The 18,507-nt window shown below is 40.5% G+C and overlaps 1 protein-coding gene across 1 annotated transcript in view; it reads right to left on the bottom strand.

Moving 5' to 3' along the window:
* Nucleotides 1-572: 572 nt before the first annotated feature.
* tfap2d (transcription factor AP-2 delta (activating enhancer binding protein 2 delta)) overlaps nt 573-18,507 on the bottom strand; it is a 92,177-nt gene continuing 74,242 nt past the window's right edge. Inside the window, exons 7-8 of the mRNA XM_080193352.1 lie at nt 9,871-9,984; nt 573-2,089 (exon numbers count right to left, since the gene is read on the bottom strand). Coding sequence (XP_080049478.1) covers nt 1,870-2,089; nt 9,871-9,984 — 334 coding nt within the window. The 3' untranslated portion in view covers nt 573-1,869. The remainder of the gene's footprint in view (nt 2,090-9,870; nt 9,985-18,507) is intronic.

Below are 18,507 nucleotides of genomic sequence, written 5' to 3'. Positions count from 1 at the left end.
CAAGGTGAGGGGCAGGAGGCTTAGGAAGATGTGAGAAAAATCATTTTTAACTAGAGGGTGGTGACAGTCTGGAATGGCCTGCCTGGGAGGGTGGCGGAGATGAGTTGCCCCACATCCTTTAAAACATACCTGGATGAGTACCTGGAAACACTTGATGTCCTACCTAATCCCATTTATCAGCACTTGGCACAGCATAACATTCAAGGCAATGGACCAAGTGCTGATAAATGGAATTAGGAGGGAGGTCAAGTGTTGCCGTGGTACGAAGCAGACTCAATGGGCCAAAAGGCCTCTTCTGCACTGTATGATTCTATGATTCCTATGCATAAATGTTTTAAGGTGTGATCCTGATTCTGAGGAGAGAGTAAACCCAAAGTAGGAACCTTTCTCTTTCTCAGATGTTGCTTGACCAGTTGGGCACTTTCCTTTTTTTCATTTTCTGTATTGTCTGGACCTGACTTTTAGTAGTAAGATAAACAATTAAATTTTTTTCATGCATTTTAATATTTTGAAAATGTAAAACTAACAATAATAATCAAATTAACTTTAATGTTAAATGGTAACACGGGGTTTTTTATTTTTATTTGATTTGATTTGATTTATCTGTCACATGTATTGGTATACAGTGAAAAATATTGCTTCATGCGCACTATACAGACAAAGCACATCATTCGTAGCAAAGGAAAGGAAAGGGTGCAAAATGTTGTGTTACAGTCATAGCCAGGGTGTAGAGAAAGATCAACTTAATGCGAGGTAGGTCCATTCAAAAGTCTGATGTCGTATTGGAAAAAGAAAACATAAGAACATAAAAAATAGGAGCTGCTGCAGGCCACAAAGTCCTTTACCCTACTCCGCTGAGAAATAAAATCATGGCTGATCTGATCTTGATCTCAACTACACTTAACTGCCAGTTTTCCAGAACGCTTGACTTATCTATGGCTCAAGAATCAGTCTATCTCAGCCTTGAATGTGTTCAATGATTCAAAACTATTCAAAAACTCACGTTCGCATATGCTGAGACATCAGAACTAAACTGTGCTGCTGTAACATAAATAACAATACCACAGGATGTACAGAAACCTAACTTCATTTTGCCAAGACTTCAAATGATGTGAAGGGGGATTGGATTCACATCAGTATGAAAACAGATAGAGGATATATGGCTAGCCATGTGACATGTATATTTTTATAATCCATGTCCTAGTGTGTCTGGCAAATTGAGAAATTTATCATACCACATGGCTCACTATGACAACTTCAATTTATAACACGATCAGTCAAAAAATTAATCTGAATAAGCACTTTAGCAGCTTTTGCTTTTCTATGCTGCCATTTCCATCATTTATATAATGTATCACTGGAAATATGATGGGCTGCAAAAATTTGTAGCCATCTGAATTACATCTGCCATAACCTTAATAGACACCTACCAGACTTGTGGAAACCAGTTCAGAACTCAAATACACTGGGTATAGGTTGAAGCCACACATATAAAATTCAAAGATTTCTGGATATTCGGGGGGGATACTGGAACCATCATAATCTGCAGAATCTTGTGATCATGCAAATAATTACATGAGGTAAATAATGAGCAGGTTTCATGCCACATCATGTAGACTGTTATTTGAATGAGAATTCTGCACTTTTGAATCCAGTGATTAAGTTGTTTAGTGTACCACTATAAACACTATATAAACAGCATAAATGTGCACTAAATGTCCCAGCATTGTTAAAAAAAAGTGACTCCCATGTTGAGCTTTTGTTCCCCTTTTTCCAGTCTTCCTACAAGAGGAAAAAATAATGCCTTGTTTAAAAAGTGGACTTCAGCAGCAAGAAAGCTCTGGTGACTTAAAAGTTCATTCACTGAGTTCATTCTGTCTTCTCAATTTTGCCATCTTTTTGAGATGACTCCAAGCTCTTCCGCAGTGATGCCTTTTCTGTGTTGCCGTTGCCCTGGCCATTCTCCGGTGAGCCTCCGTTTTTAGTGACTGTGTGCTTATCCAGGTAGTTGAGCATTTCGCTGAGGACAGTTTGGAAGCTGCTCAGGGCAGCGCAGATGGCTGGGGTACCAAATCCATGTGTGATCAGGCTACAGCAGATGTAAAAACAAGAAATATTAATAGTTATGTCCGAGCATACTCGTATGAAGCAATTTTTTTTTACTACTGTTAACTATTATCAGAAATGCATAATTATAACCCACTTTTCACCAGAAAAAAAGAAAGGAAAGGAAGAGATGCATTTTGTGCTTTTTACACCCCCACCAGATATCTCAAAGCATTTTACAACAATGAAGTATTTTGAACATTTGCCACTGTTGTAATGCAGGAAACATGGTAATCAATTTTCACACAGCAAGCTTCAACAAACAGCAACATGATGATGGCTAGATAATAGGTTGCAAAATTCTCAAGCTAGGTAAAGAAAAGCTGCTTAATGGGAAAGTCTGTTCCTTGTAACTAATATTACGGTTGAAAAAAATAATGGTAAAGCTTATTCATCACACTGGTCACAAAAAACCTTGCCTGAACCCAAAGACAGAAGTATTATTATTGTCACATAGAATCATACAGTGCAAAAAGAGGCAATTTTCCCATTGAATATGCACCAACCACAATCCCACCCAGACCCTATCCCCATAACCCCATGCATTTACCCTAGCTAGTCCCCCTGAAACTGAGGGCAATTTAGCATGGCCAATCCACCTAACTCTCGCATCTTTGGAAAGTGGGAGGAAACCTGAGCACCCGGATGAAACCGACACAGACACACGGAGAATGTGCAAATTGCACACAGACCGTGACCCTCGGCCAGAATTGAATCAAGGTCCCTGGTGCTCTGAGGCAGCAGTGCTAACCACTGTGCCACCATTCCACCCTTAATCTATGTTTTGAGAATAAGTTGGGTGAGGACTGGGTGAGGAGGAGTGAGCTCCCTCCTTTTCTACTCAGGCCCCTTGGTAGTTCCCAACAAATGTTTTAATTTTTTCCCTCATAAATGTCTTTTCCAATTCAAATGTATTTATTTTTAATACAGAGCCAATCAAATCAAATTTTCTTCAGTCAAAGAAATAGTATATTTATTAGTTACTAAACCTGAGAGAAAAATAATAAAAATGCTTCGACACACATGCAGACACAAGGAAGTTAGAACCCAATAAAAAAAAAGAATGTACAACTAAATCCTTTGCCTGTTACTGAGGTGTAGATTATTGAACATTGTGGCCATTTGAAGGTAATTGGTTTCCTGTAGAATTCTGAAGTTTACTTGGTTCAGATCTGCATTTTCCAGCTTCAAAGAGAAAAAGATATCTCCTGCTCTCTTCCAGAAGTGTTTTCTGATCACAGTGTTGTTTCTTTCTCCTGTTTCCTCCTGGTTCTGCTTGGCTGTACCAGTTTATAAAACTCTTGTCTACATATTTCCAGAAAGGAATTCAAGTAGCATGACTTGCAGTCATTGCTACAGACCAAATAATCCCATTTTGGATTTTATCATCTTCGAACCATTTGACACATTTCAAGATTAAAGCCAACAGGACATGGGGTTATTTCATTCTTCACATGGGATTTTGAATGTCTGATGAAAATTTGGCTGGTTAGCCATTCCCCTTCTCCTCATAGAACTGTAGCTGATGAAAGTCCAGCACATTGTATTTTTAAAAAGAGTCCTTATTTGAAGTGGACCTTGGTGATTCCCAGTGTGAAATTTCAGGCAACAGCTCTGCAGTTCTACAATTCATATAGAAACTTTCTAGAGAAGTAGGTAACTTCTGTATCAGGTGACTTCTGGCAGCCATCTTTAATGTGTATTATCTTGTATTTATTTTAAAATTGGTCATCTTTAAGTAGGTCAACGTGCCTGCGAGTAGCTGGTGAAGTTTTTAGTAGATCTCGTTCAGTCACAGTTTCCTACTGTCATGACACTTGTAAGTTCCTACTGCATTACCCCTATGGCTATCTAAATTGCATGGTGTTTTTAGTTGTCCAAGATACAGAATACTGGCAGATGGAGGCCTCATATATTTATGGAAATTAGAATCTTTGTGACCATAAGCCCATAAAACCATAAGAAATAGGAACAGGAGTAGCCATTTGGCCCCTCCAGCATGCTCCACCATTCAATAGGATCATGACTGATCTGACATTCCTTACATCCACTTTCCTGTTCTTTTCTCATAACCTTTGATTGTCTTACTGATCAAAAATCTATCTATCTTTACCTTAAATAAACACAAGGATTCTGCCTCGCAGCTCTCTGTGGCAAGGAGTTCGAAAGATTCACACATAATCTCTTGAGTTAAGAAATTCCTTCTCATCTACATTTTAAATTGGTGTCCCTCTATTATGAGACCATGCCCTCTTACCCTAGACTCTCCCATGAGGGAAAACATGTTCGCAACATTTGTCATATCAAGCCCATTAAAGATCATTTGTTTCAATGAGATTGCCTCTCATTCTTCTAAAATCTATGAGTAGAGTCCTGACCTGTTCAACCTTCGCTCAAAAGACAATTCTTCCATGTTAGGAATCAGCCTTCTCTGAACTGCATCCAATGAAGTATTATATTTCCTTAAATAAGGAGATCAAAACTGTTTACAGTATTCCAGTTCTATAATTCATATAGGAACTTTCTAGAGAAGTGGTTAACTTATCATATCAAGTGATTTCTGGCAGTCATTTTTAATATGTATTTTCTTGGATTTATTTTAAATAGTCTTCTTTAAGTAGTTCAACATGCCTTTGAATAATTGATGATGTTTTTGTTCGATCTCACTGGTCTCACCAGTACCTTATACAATTGTAGCTAGACATTCAAACCTCTTGAAATAAGGGCCAATATTCTATTAGCCTTCCTGATTACCTGCTGCTTTCTGTGTTTAATGCACAAGTACTCCCAAGTCCCTTCGTGTTGCAGCTTTCTACAGTTTTTCTCCATATAGATTATGCATGGTTCTTTTGTTCTCCCTTCCAAAATAAACAACTTCACATTTTCCCACATTTTCTCTTTTTGCCAAATTTTTGCCCCTTTAATCTATCAATATCTCTTTGTAAACCGCTTGTGTCCCTCTTGCAATTTGCCTTACCTCCTATTTTTATGTCATCTACAAACGTGATGACAGTACATTCACTTTTCCCCAAGTCATTAATATATATTGCAAACAGTTACAGTCTCAGCACTGATCCCTGTGGAACCCCACTGGTTACAGGTCGCCAACTGAAAAAGAACCCCTTATCACTCCTCACTGTTTCTTGCCCATTAGCCAATTCACTATCCATGCTAATGTAATACCCCCAATACCATGGGTTCTTATCTTATGACTCAACCTTTTGTGAAGTACCTTGTCAAGCACCTTCTGGAAGTCCAAATGCAACACATCTTCTGGTTCCCCCCTATCCACCCAGGTTGAGACTTCCTCAAAAATCACTAACAAATTCGGCAGACATGATTTCCCTTTCATGAAATCATGCTGACTCTGCTTGATTAGATTATGATTTTCCAAATGTGCTACTATTATTTCCTTAATAATTGATTCTAACATTTTCCAACAATAGATATGAGGGCAGTTGGCTGAAACCTACCCACTTTTTGCCTCCCTCCTTTTTTCAATAGGGGTGCCACATTGGTAGTTTTCCAATCTTTCAGTAGTTCTCCAGGATCTAAGGAGTTTTGGAAAATTGCAACCAATGCATCCACTATCTCTGTAGCTACATATTTTAAGATCCTAGGTTGCAAGCCACCAGGACTTATCTGTCATTAGCTCCATTAGTTTGTCTAATACCACTTACCTAGTGATGATACTGAATTCCTCCCCTGTATTCTTTAATATTAATGGGATGTTCGAAATATCTTCCAACTTAAAGACTGATGCAAAATCCCTGTTCAACTCATCTGCCATGTCTTTGTCACCCATACCTATCTTCCCAGATTCATTTTCTAAGGGGCTTATGTTTCACTTTGACCTCTTTCTTCCTTTTTATATATTTAAAGAAGCTCTTATTTCTTGCTTGTTTGCCCTTGTAGTTCATTTTCTCCCTGTTGTGGTTTTAGTCCTCCTTTGCTGGGTTCTGAATTTATCCCAGGGCTATTTTCAGGGCTATCACTGACTTTTGCCTCCTTCTATGCTTTTTGTTTCTACTTAGTACTCTTAGCTTAATACTCTCCTTGACATAGTTACAATCCCAATGTAATTTTCATATGAAAATGCAGAAGACCCAGCCTGCCTAGTTGGATTGATTTTTCAGCTGAAGAAGTATTTAAAAGCATATCTACGTGTAACTGGATCATGGCGTCTGTGTGCTTTTAAGATGTTTGTTTCGCCAGTTGACATTTTGGATTCCATATTGCATCTTTCTGAGATCTTTTGAAAGGTTTATCAGCTTATCATGAATGTCAAAGCTAGTTCCATTTAAGGGGACCTGCCCAACATAGGGTGTACAATCCAGAATTTGCTTAATTGGATCAATGTGAAATCAGGAAGCTTCTGTTCCCCAAAAGAGGCTGTCGCTGAAACACACAGTTTCCTTCAACAGGAACTGCCTGGGAGGCCATGCTTTTTCAGTTATATAGAATTTATTTTCAAAAAATAAATTTTAAAAATGCGGGCATCGTTGGGTAGGTCAGCATTATTGCCCATCCCTAGTTGCCTTTGAGAAGGTGGTGGTGAGCTGCCTTCTTGAATTGCTGCAGTCCCTAAGGTGTAGGTAGACCTACAGTGCTGTAAGGGAGGAAGTTCCAGGATTTTGCCCCCACAACAGTGAAGAAACGGTGATATATTTCCAGGTCAGGATGGTGAGTGACTTGGAGGGGAACCACCAAATGGTGATGTTTCCATGTACCTGCTGCCCTTGTCCTTATAGAGCAGTGGTCATGGGTTCCAGCTCTTAACTTGTCTGCCATAGACTCTTTCCAATCTGTCACAGGAGCATCTCCCACATCTCCCAATCTGCAGTGCATAGCTACATTTAACAGATTGCAAAAATTATGTTCACCAGGAATGACCAATATATTACCTGCCCCATTGACCTCAACAGTCAACAGCATAGGGTTTGCAATTTGCAGCAGTGGTTGGCTTCCTTTGTATCCAGAGTACCATGAGCTGCACAGGACCTGCCTTCAGAACATTAGAGCACCAATCACTGCAGCATTTCTGAATAGGAAAGGCTACCATTCTATTAATTTCCTTTAGTCTCCAGCCACAAGTTTCTCCAAGGTAGTCTAGCTGATTGCACAATCCATTTACCTTGCAGCATCCTACCATCTCATTAATATTCCACCCTTCCATAAGCAAGGTAGAAAGGTCATGAGGTTGTGGAAGCAGAGGTTCAGATGTCTCGACAGATCAGTGGAAGGTGTTCCTAACAATATGCTCAGAAAGGGTTTCTTTCCTCCTGCGTCAAAGAGATGGTCCTGCATCATCATGCTGAACTGGAAGGCCTGCACAACAGTGAAAGTAGCTGCTATTGGATGAGTCAGACCAAGGGAAAAGTCAGGAAACAGCATGAAATGGACAGCCAACTCACTGTCCTGCAGAAGGGGCTGTGAGGATATTAGTTGCTCAGAAATTTCAGTAACTTGCTCATTCTCCTGCACTGAAAAACGATCCAGCGCACATCTGCATTAAAGCTGCCACCCATACCATTCCCTTCATTCTGTATTAAAGAACATTAAAATCACTCAGCCAGTTATTATATCAATGTTGTACTGATGTTACAAATTCAAAAACTGCTCAAAAAAAATTGCACTGCAGCTCAAACTGCCAAATGTGAATAAGGAGAATATCTAAGGAAGAACGTGCTGGCTTTGAAAAGGGTCCAGAGGACGTTCACAAGAATGATCCCTGGAATAAAGGGCTTATTGTATGAGGAATGGTTGAGGACTCTGGGTCTGTATTCGTTGGAGTTTAGAAGGAAGAGGAGTAATCTTATTGAAACTTACAGGATACTATGAGACTTGGATGGAGTGGATATGGAGAGGATGTTTCTGCTAGTAGGGAAAACTAGAACAAGAGGGTTCAATCTGAGGCTAAAAGGACGATTCTTTAAAACTGAGACGAGGAGGAATTTCTTCAGCCAGAGAGTGGTGAATCTGTGGAACTCTTTGCCACAGAAGGCTGTGGAGGCCAGGTCATTGTGTGTCCTTAAGACAAAGATAGGTAGGTTCTTGATTAATAAGGGGACCAGCGGTAATGAGGAAAAGACAGGAGAATGGGAATGAGAAAAATATCAGCCATGATTGAATGGCGGAGCAGACTTGATGGGCCGAATGGCCTAGTTCTGCTCCTATGGTCTGATGGTGATGAATTTAACCCCTGGCATAATAGTTGTCTGATGCTAATTTTTCAGCGAAGTTTCAATACATAGTGCCATTCTTATAAGATTTACTATTTCCAGTGCTCTGACAATGATCTCTCTGAGTTACCTCAGCTCTGCTGGCAGATGATTGATGTTGACCATGATAGATTCATTACCCAATTGGATGATGTTTGACTGTCAGCCATACAGCCTTTTTCTTCATATTTTCCATATTTTGAAAATGTTCAAAGAAAATGACCAAAGACAAACAATATTTTTAATATCTCAATGATTTTCCTCCAGGGTTGCATACAGCAAAGTCCTGGAGATTGATCTTCAATTCCTGGGGCCTCCAGGCGAATCCATGAGTGTTGGCAACCCTTCCTCTTGGTGTTTGATCTTCTGAGCATCCAGCTTCAGGTTGTTGTACCTTGGCAACTGCCAATGCAGTCTGGCTTAGCCGACCCTGATGGGCATTGGGTTGAAGGAGTAGGCAAAGCAGCAGGCAGATGTAAGAGGTCACTGCTACTTCTTTGGAGGTGGGGCTTCTCAGTTTCATTGGTCTGTGAGAAAGGAGATTTTACAAGATGAAAGATTCCTTGAAATACATATCAGTAGCTTGAGTTTCCAGTAAAGCTGAAAAGACTGATGGAACTGAATCTTTTTGTGAGCTCATGGCTGTAGTGTCTCTGGGGATATCATGCAAGAAGACATCATGTAGGATAGGAGCAGCTGCCTCAATACTTTCAACTGAAGTGCCGAAACACCTCGCAAGCCTTCCAATACCTGGCGTAGCAACTTGAGCGATGCAGGCAGTTTTCATTTTGCAGCTGAGCCCCTGAAATCTGCATCTGTGTCCTGATTAGCAGTACTGGGAAAGAACCACACTGCCTAGTGTGCTGGTTGCCAGGTTGTCACTGCCATAAGTATGTGCTACTGCTCACTATCTAACCCACACAGAGTGCCAATGTTTGTGATGCTTGTGTGGAATGGGGTGCATGATGGTGCAATCTGTAGAGGAGTATCCTTCTCCACAGCAGATTCTTCTGCAGCGTCTGTTATTAGAGGAAAAAACAAAGGGGGAAAAGAGTCGGGGGAGAATTGAAAAAGTGCCATGTTAACAGATTGCAGTCTCGAGACTCCAGCTTGAAATTGTGAAGCTTTTTGAATATTAGCTGAGGTGTGTGAAAGGTTACAAAGAGTACGCGGACACCTTGTTCAGGTGAATTGTCAACCTCATTTTCTCTGATGCTTATGGTTTTCCCAGACCATCAAGGCCCAGGTCTTCTTGCTCCACATGACTGAGGGCGTGTTTTCTTCTCAGCATCTTCATAGCAAATCTACTGTAATGGATGAAATATATGGTGTTAGGTCACAGATCAGTCATGATCTCAATGAATGGTGAAACAGGCTTGAGGGCTATGTGGTTGACTCCCGCCTCTATGTTCCTATGTACTCCATAAGATGATTTAAAACAGTGTTTCTATCAAAAGCAGTGTAACTGACTGCTACTGATACAGTAACAGGTGAATAAGAATTTTAGTGCAAGTCCAGTCAATATGAAAAGAGGTCGAAATACCTAAAATGTGTTAAATGTCTCTGAATATCAAGGTCTAGAATTGGAGTTGGTCTTGAGGAGCCCAAGGGTGATCTTTCTTGACTTAATAGGTCCTGAAATTCCTTACAGATTTGCCTGCAATATAAAAAAAAACACAATTTGTAAATATAAACATTTTGTCACTTGTAGCTTCAAAGGATCTTGGATTTGGTGAAGTACAACCCTGAATTGAAAATCTCAAGAAAGCTTACCAGACTGAATTGGCAAAAACAAACCAGTGTATAAATCAAATTATATTTTAAGCCTCTCACACGGTAAAGATAATGGGACTTTCTGTAAGAATAGCAAGCATTTTATGGTTATGAAAAGTCCCATTATCTTACCGTGTGAGAGGCTCAAAATATAATAGTGCCAAGATCATGGCCCTTCTGTGATGTTACAATCATATAACATGTCCCAAACCTTCTTTTCTTCCATGCATATTCTGTTGTAACATCAATTCTTAAATTATTTTACCTTTCTTCTTCAACTTTTCAGTATCATACATCTGCAATCACCTTCAGCCAGAACTGTCAAGTAGATGATCCATACTGGCTTCATCGTGAGGATCCCTGTATCACAGATGCCAGTCAACAGCCAATTTAATTCACTCCAATTGCTATCAAGAAATGAGTTAAGGCACTGGATACTCAAAAGATTATAGGCCCTAACAACATTCCAGCAGCAGTACTGAAGGCTTGTGTTCCAGAACTAGCCATGACTCAGGCTGAGCTGTTCCAGTCCAGCTACAACATTGGCATCTACCCAGCAATGTGGAAATTTGTCCAGGTATGTCCTGTCCACAAAAAGTTTTATAAATTCAACCTGGTCAACTACTACCCTATCAATTGGAAAAGTAATGGAAAAATTGTCAACAGTTCTATCAAGTGCAACTTATTCAGTAATGACATTCAGTTTGGGTTTTGCCAGGGCCACTTGCCTCCTGACCTCATTGCATCCAGAGTCCAAACATGGACAAAAGAGGTGGACATAGTGATTGCCCTTGACAACGCGGTAGTATTTGATCAAGTGCGGCATCAAAGAGCCCTAGCAAAATTTATGTCAATGGGAATCAGAGGAAAACTCTCCACTGGTTGGATTCATGCCTGGCACATAGGAAGATGGTTGTAGCTTTTGGAGTTTGATCAGTTCAGTCCCAGGACATTGCTACTGGTGTTTCTCAGGGTAGTGGCCTAGGCCCAGCAATCTTCAGCTGTTTCATCAATGATCTCCCCTCGATCATAAGGGCACAAGTGGGGATGTTCGCTGATGACTGCACAATATTCAGCACCATTTGCCACTCCTCAGATACTGAATTAGTCCATGTTTGTTTGCAACAAGAACTGGACAACATTCAGGCTTGGGCAAGGAACATACACACCACACAAATGTAAGGCAATGACCATCTCCAACAAGAGAGAATCAAACCAACTCTCCTTGACATTCAAAGGCATCACCGTCACTGAATTTCCCCACTATCAACATCCTGTGGGTTACTATTGACTAGAAACTTAACAAGACCATGGGAACATAGGAATTAGGAGCAGAAGTAGACAAATTCAACCCTTCTCCCTGGTCTCAAATCCACCTACTACCTGTTCTCCAGATCCTCTTTTCCTTTTTTTAATTAGAAATTTAATAGAAATATTTCTATCTCCTTCTTGAAACTATTCAGCAATTCAGACTCCACTGCACTATGGGGCACTGAGTTCCACAAATTCACCACCTTCTGCAAGAAGTAGTTCCTCCTCATCTTAGTTTTAAATCTACCGCCTCCCAACCTACACCTGTGACCTCTTGTTTGAGATTGCCTCATAAGAAGAAACATTTGGTCTACATTTATTTTATCGATCCCTTTTAAAATTTTATACACCTCAGTCAGATCCCCTCTCATCTTTCTAAACTCCAACGAGTATATGCCCAAGCTGTTTAATCTCTCCTCATACGTCTCCAGAATCAATCTGGTGAACCTCCTCTGAACTTCCTTCAATGCCACCGCATCTCTTCTCAAATAAGGAGACCAAAACTGTATACAATGCTCCAGATGTAGACTCACCAACACCCTATGCAATTGCAATAACACTTCTCTACTTTTATACTCCAGTCCCTTTTCAATAAATGCCAACATTTACCTTTTTTGTTATATGCTGCATCTGCATACTGACTTCCTGCGATTCATGAACATAGACACTAGATCCCTCTGCCTGGATGCATTTTGAATCTGCTTTCTACTTAGGTAATAATTTGCCTTTCTATTTTTTCTGCCAAAATGGACATTCTCACACTTATCCACATTAAATTCCATCCACCAAATTTTAATCCATTCTCTGCCCCATTGTGCAATGGACTCTGAATTGTTGAATGGTTTCAAGAAGGAGATAGATATATTTCTATTAAATTTCTAATTTAAAAAAGGATAAGGGGATTTGGGGAACAGGTAGTAGGTGGAGTTGAGACCAGGGAGCCATCAGCCATGGTTTGATTGAATGGAGGAGCACACTCGAAGGGTTGAATTTACAGACTATATCTGTCTGTAGAATCTATATATCCTCTTCACTGCCTGCCTTCCCACCTATTTTAGTATCATCTACAATTTTTGCTATGTTACACTCTGTTCCTGCTTGAAGATCATTTATACAGATTGTAAACAGTTGAGATCCAAGAACTGACCCCTGTGGCACCCCACTAGTTACATTTTGCCAGCCAGAGAAGGACCCTTTTATCCTGATCTTCTGATTTCTGTCAGTCAGCCAATTTTCAATCCAATCCAGTACTCTATGCCCAATCCCCTGCGATCTCACCTTCTGGATCAGTCTTTTATGTGGCATCTTGTCAAATGCTATCTGAAAGTCCAGATATACCGCATCCATACATTTCCCACTATCCATCTTGCTGGTATGTTCTCAAAGAACTCAAGCAAGTTTGTGATACATGACTTACCCTGAATAAATCCTTACTGATAATGGTGGATTGAGCTTTGTATTTCCAAATGCTCATTCATCTCCTCCTGAATGATTGATTCCAGCAACTTCCCCATCACAGATGCCAAGTTACCCGGCCTAAAATTTCCCACTTTTTGTCTCTTTCCCTTTTTAAATAAGGGTGTCACATTAGCATGTTTCCAATCCACAGCGACCTTACCAGAATCAAAGGAATTTTGAAATATCACAAGAAATGCATCCACTATCTCTGCTGCCACCTCCTTTAATATTCTCCAGTGCAGGCTATCTGGTCCCAGAGAATTATTTGTCTTTACTCCCTTTACTTTCGCCCTAGTGATGATTATTGCACCAAGGTCCTCTGCATTAATGACAGTTTTTGGAAAATCTTCATTATTCTCTACTGTGAAGACCCAGGCAAAATATTGGTTTAGCAGCTCCACCATCTCTGTGTTCCCCATTAATACTGCACCAGTATTGTCCTCTAAAGGACCAACAATTACCTTAGCAAGACTCTTCCTCTTTATAACTTATAGAAGCTTTTGGTATCTTTGTTTATATTTCCTGCTATTCCCCTTTCATAGTTCATTTTAACTCTTTTGATTCTATTTCTATTTTTAGTATCTATTGGCTCTGCTGCCTAAAAAAGCCAAATAAATTTGATACAAGTGGAAACTATTTCATCACAATCCTGACTTGAGCCTTGTAGATAGTGGAACAGGCTTTGGGAAGTTAGAAGGTGAGTTACTCAATGCAGAATTCCCAGCCTCTGATTTGCCCTTGATGCTGCAGTATTTATATGGTTAATCTCCGCTTGCAGCAAATTGATATGGCTGGTCCAGGTAATTTCTGGTTAATGGGAATCCCCAGCATGTTGATGGTGCAGGATACAGTGACGATAATGCTGTTGAACGTCAAGGGGAGGTGGTTAGATTCTCTCATTAGAGATGGTCTTTGCTTAGTATGAATGTGATATGAATGTCCAGTACGAATGGAACCAGCCTTCACACATTGGTACTTGAGAACTTTACCATGGTCTCACACACAGTAAAGAACTTCAATATGTACAGCTTAGTAAAGCTCACACTTTTTGTCAAGACCTATGCAATGTTCAAGGCCAATGGGCCTGGGCTGCCAGTGTGTGATGAAAAAGAAAGACTTGCATTTTTATGGTAGATTCTTGACTGCCAGGTATACCAAAGTGCTGGCCAGCCTATGAAATACTATTGAACTGCATTTATTATTGCAATGTAGGAAACATAGCATCTAATTTATGCACAGAAGATCCAAAGATAGCAATGTGATTATGACCAGATAACCTGTGATTTTTGTGATATTGCTTGGAGGGATAATTATTGGACATGAAATTGGTGGTAACTCATTCATTCTTCAATGTAACAATGCCATGGATATTTTAGGTTCACCCAAGAGGACAATCCAACCAATAGTTTAATGTAACACGTGAAAGACTGCAATTCCAACAGTGCAGCATTCTCTCCATGCTGCACTAGTATGTCAGCGTAAATTATTGCACTCAATTCCTGAAGTAGATCTTGAACCCACAATCTTTGACTCAAGTGTGAGTGCGACCGAGTGAGCACTGCTGACACAAAAAAAAGTCTACTGCTCCATTTATCAGCATGAATTGAGCATTTGCCAGATGAAACTCATTTGCAGTATCTTCAGGAGAGGTGAGAAAGAGAGGAAATGGATTGAGGATGATGTGTTGGTGGAGAAAAGGCCATCGTGACCATTCTTAGGTGTGAAAAGACATTCACTTCGAAGCTATTATGAACTATGCAGATTAAGTGATACAAAATGGTATTTGCAGTTCATTCTTGAAGGTGTATTATCTTCATTAAAAATCTGTTGGCTCTGTTACCCAGTCGCTCAATTGATGAAGGACTACCCCAGTATGTAACTGGATCAAACAAACCAAAGAGATTGTAGCGGTAGCTTTGACTTTGGATGAGACTGTAGAATTGAGTGTAAAATCAATTCAAATGCATATTGTACATTTCTCACTGAATCATTATTGGCTATTTGACTGTTATCCAAATCAAAGTTGACTTCTACAGGTCACATTCTGACCTGTGTTATGTCACTTGATCTCAATTTAGAGAGCATCGTAGGTTCTATAATTGGTCTCAGTGTTCCTGGACTATGAATGGGAACAATCGCCCTCACCACTAGAAAATGTCCATGTTTGGATTTAAATGACCAGATTGGGCTTTGCTGCAATGGTTGCTATCGTAAAACCTGCCAACTCTCATTACCTGGGCTTCCACATGAAGGATTTCAACCTGGCCAAGTTATAAGAAACAATCAAAGCCTGTAGAGCTGTACTCCAGTAGAAATAAGAACCATCAGGAGAGGAGGAAAAAATTGAAAGGAACGTAAACATCATTTGATGTTGGAACTTTACCTTAAATGTTCAAAAACAAATAAGAGATAGAAGGTAGAATAACTGGGCGACATAGAACGAACATTGATTTGAATTTTTTAAATGGTGATAGGGAAGGGAGCGCTCTCGCCTCCCACCATCTGAGGAGTGCCAGCTCTGAGTGCCCCACAGCCATTTTTCATTTGCATGAGCGTTAAGAGGCTGTAGTTGGGACACCTGTCCCTCACCCATGAAGAAGTTCAGTCTTAGAGACCTCCCAGCCAATCAGATTGGTTGGCAGCTCTCCAGCCCTGCCCCAACTGTGACAGTGTTGCAGTGGGTAGAACCAGAAGTTCAGAGAGACATTGGAGCCTATGTCCAGGCACTGGAGGTCCAGCTAAGTGCAAGGGATACCAGGGCTGAGAGGGGAGGGAAGTCCTGGGTGGGTGCCTATCTTCAGAAGGCGGTGGCTGATGAATGTGCCTGCTATCTCCCCTTTGCCCCTACCTGCCATTCCCCCACCCTCACACCCCCTTTCCCCCTAACTGTCACTCTCCACCCTCACCCACCCTTTCCCCTTACCTGCCACACCCAACCCCACAATTTCCCATCCAAGATGTAATCTCATTGCTTTTTCTGCTTCCCTTATGGAAGTTCAATCCTCTGACAAATTGAGGCTGGGCTGGAAAAGGCACTTAACTAGCCAGTTATTGACTACTTAAGACCTTCAGTTGAGGCAAGGGCAATTTTCGCATGCGAGGCCTTGCCTATCTCAATGTATAATCACTGTGTGCTTGGGGCAGGCAAGAGGGAATCCTGCTCTTTTGATTCCCTTCTCATCCCTCCTCCTAAAAACCTGCCAGTGGGGAAAGAGTGAAATTCTGGCCCATGTTTATTTTGTTGGCAGATTTCCCAGAATAAGCAAAACATTTTTAGCTATGGTGCATTTTCCATTTTACTACATTGGGCAAGCTTCAGAGAAACATAAAAAGTCGCTATTGAAAATCACCTCAGGGAACAGTTATTTCTAAAAGAGAATAGAAGAAAAGCAAACTTTAAACACTACTCTTGGCTTCACATTGATACAGCTTCTATGTGATGTGTAAGACCACTAGTCCTTGACTGTTCTACCTGAGGCCCACTTTTTTAGTGTTTTCAGGTAGTTACCAAATAAAGGTCATTCTAATTACTCCTGCAGCATTGTGTTATCTGTCAATCATGCTAGTCTGATAGCAATTAATGCATCTCTTTAGGAAAAAGGTCAATACACAACCAGTTAGCCTTAGCACTGTATTACATACATAGACCCATGTGGATCATTTTTTGACTCAAGCCTACAAAAGTCTATACTCAAGAAACTATATTAACATTTAGTTTATTGGAAAATTATATATGTTGCAATCAAAGCAATCCTCAATGGAACCAAATTATAATGTATTTTTTAAAGTTTATATCCTAATTTCACCTTTATGAATAATATTCAGATGTGGCTGATTCTAAAAGGATATTTCTCTAAATCAATAAAACGGATTGTACACAATATGCTAAACACATTTTGTCCGAGAAAAGACGTTGCTTTGGTTTCGAAGGAAAACTTTCTGAAGCTCCATTTGTTCTGAATCTCTCTGTTACTTTGCAGAATCTGAAGGGGATTTTTTTTAAACTGAAAACGGCACTTCAGAAGTGAGGAGGAGGTGGCAATGAGTGCCTAACAAGTCTGATTTTGATACCACACGACCCAGACACATTGAAGTTAAGATACTCATCTCTATGTTGCTGGGAAGCAACTTACGACTGGTGGGTGTGAATCGAAATCCAGGCAGCTGGAGGCTGTCCCTATGCTAACAAAAGAATCACTGGCAACAAGATGAGAAGGTGAAGAAATTTCAGAAACGTTTCAGAATTTGGGAGTGGAGGAAGAGTCCTAATCTCTCTCTATGGGGCCCCAATTAATACAGCCCTCCACTTAATGTCATTTTTAACATGGGCTATGATAACTACAAGGATAAGGGCAGTGCAGTGGCACAGTGGTTAGCACTGCTGCCTCACAGAGCCAGAGATTTTGGTTCAGTTCCAGGCTCAGCTGGCTGTCTATGTGAAACTTGCACATTCTCCCTTTGGTGCTCCGGTTTCTTCCCACAGTCCAAAGACGTGCAGATTAGGTGGATTGGTCATGCTAAATTGCCCTTTAGTGTCAGGGGGATTAGCAGGATAAATACATGAGATTACGGGGATAGGGCCTGGGTGGGATTGTTGTTGATGAAGGCTCAATGGGCAGAATGGCCTCCTTCTGCACTATAGGGTTTCTATGATTCTACAGTAAGGATAATGTCCTTTAGGGGAGGAAATCTGAGGTCCTTACTTGGTCTGGCCTACATATGAATCCAGAATCACAGCAATGTAGGTTGATTCTCAACTGCTCTCGGGCATCTAAGAATGTGCAATAAATGTTGGCCAGCCAGCAACATGTCCCATAAATTAATTTTTAAAAAGATATGGGCAAAGTAATGTTTAAAGGGAACAGGAAACCTGAACTTCAAGGTTAAATCTTTCCTTTTCAAAGACTAACACAGTCTCACTTTGTGTTTCCTTTTTTAAATAAAACGTGGTTCTATTGTTGGCATAGAAACGCTTGAGAAGGGTTGTCACTACTAATAGACTACTGTGGTCATGTTAATTACAGAAACATTCCTCGAGGGTTTTCAACATAAAACGAGGGGGGATACAACTTCAGTGTGGTCCGAGAGCCACTCCACTGCTTCCACAGGTGCTATATGACCTGCTGAATATTTTTGTTTTAGTTTCTGTTCTGGTTATATAAGGGTCAGTTTTAAATCATGCACACTGTACCTAACAATTCAGCATTCCAGGACACTCCATTTAAATACCACTAAATGGCAAATAAAGGAACGGATGTCCAGGTAGATGTCTAAAGCATTTAAGCTGAGATTCATCAGAGCCGATTTTCATCCAGTCAACTCAGAGTTAATGTGGTAACAATGGCCTTAAAACAGAATTGTTTGAATTCTGTCCCTCCCCCACCAATTCTTTCAGTACCACCAAAGCTTTGGCTACAGCCATTTTTAAAGGGGTTTTCTTTTATGTGGCTGGAATGTCTATCCTGTCGTGTGGGGTGGGGGGGTGGGTGCTTGCGGGCCCGGAGATTTCAGTCCCACGCCTGTTAATAACATTGAAATCTGGATTTCCATCTGGTCATCAGCTCTTTTATCTTTACATTTGCTTTGATGCTCAGTAAATTTGATTTTTCCTTGTTGCAATCAACAGCAGCCACTGTTA

The sequence above is a fragment of the Carcharhinus amblyrhynchos genome, chromosome 7 (genome assembly GCF_965287045.1).
Source record: "Carcharhinus amblyrhynchos chromosome 7, sCarAmb.v2.hapA, whole genome shotgun sequence".
Classification (NCBI taxonomy): Eukaryota; Metazoa; Chordata; class Chondrichthyes; order Carcharhiniformes; family Carcharhinidae; genus Carcharhinus; species Carcharhinus amblyrhynchos.
Note: the sequence above shows the minus strand (reverse complement) of the source record. Positions and strands in the feature narration are given on the sequence as shown.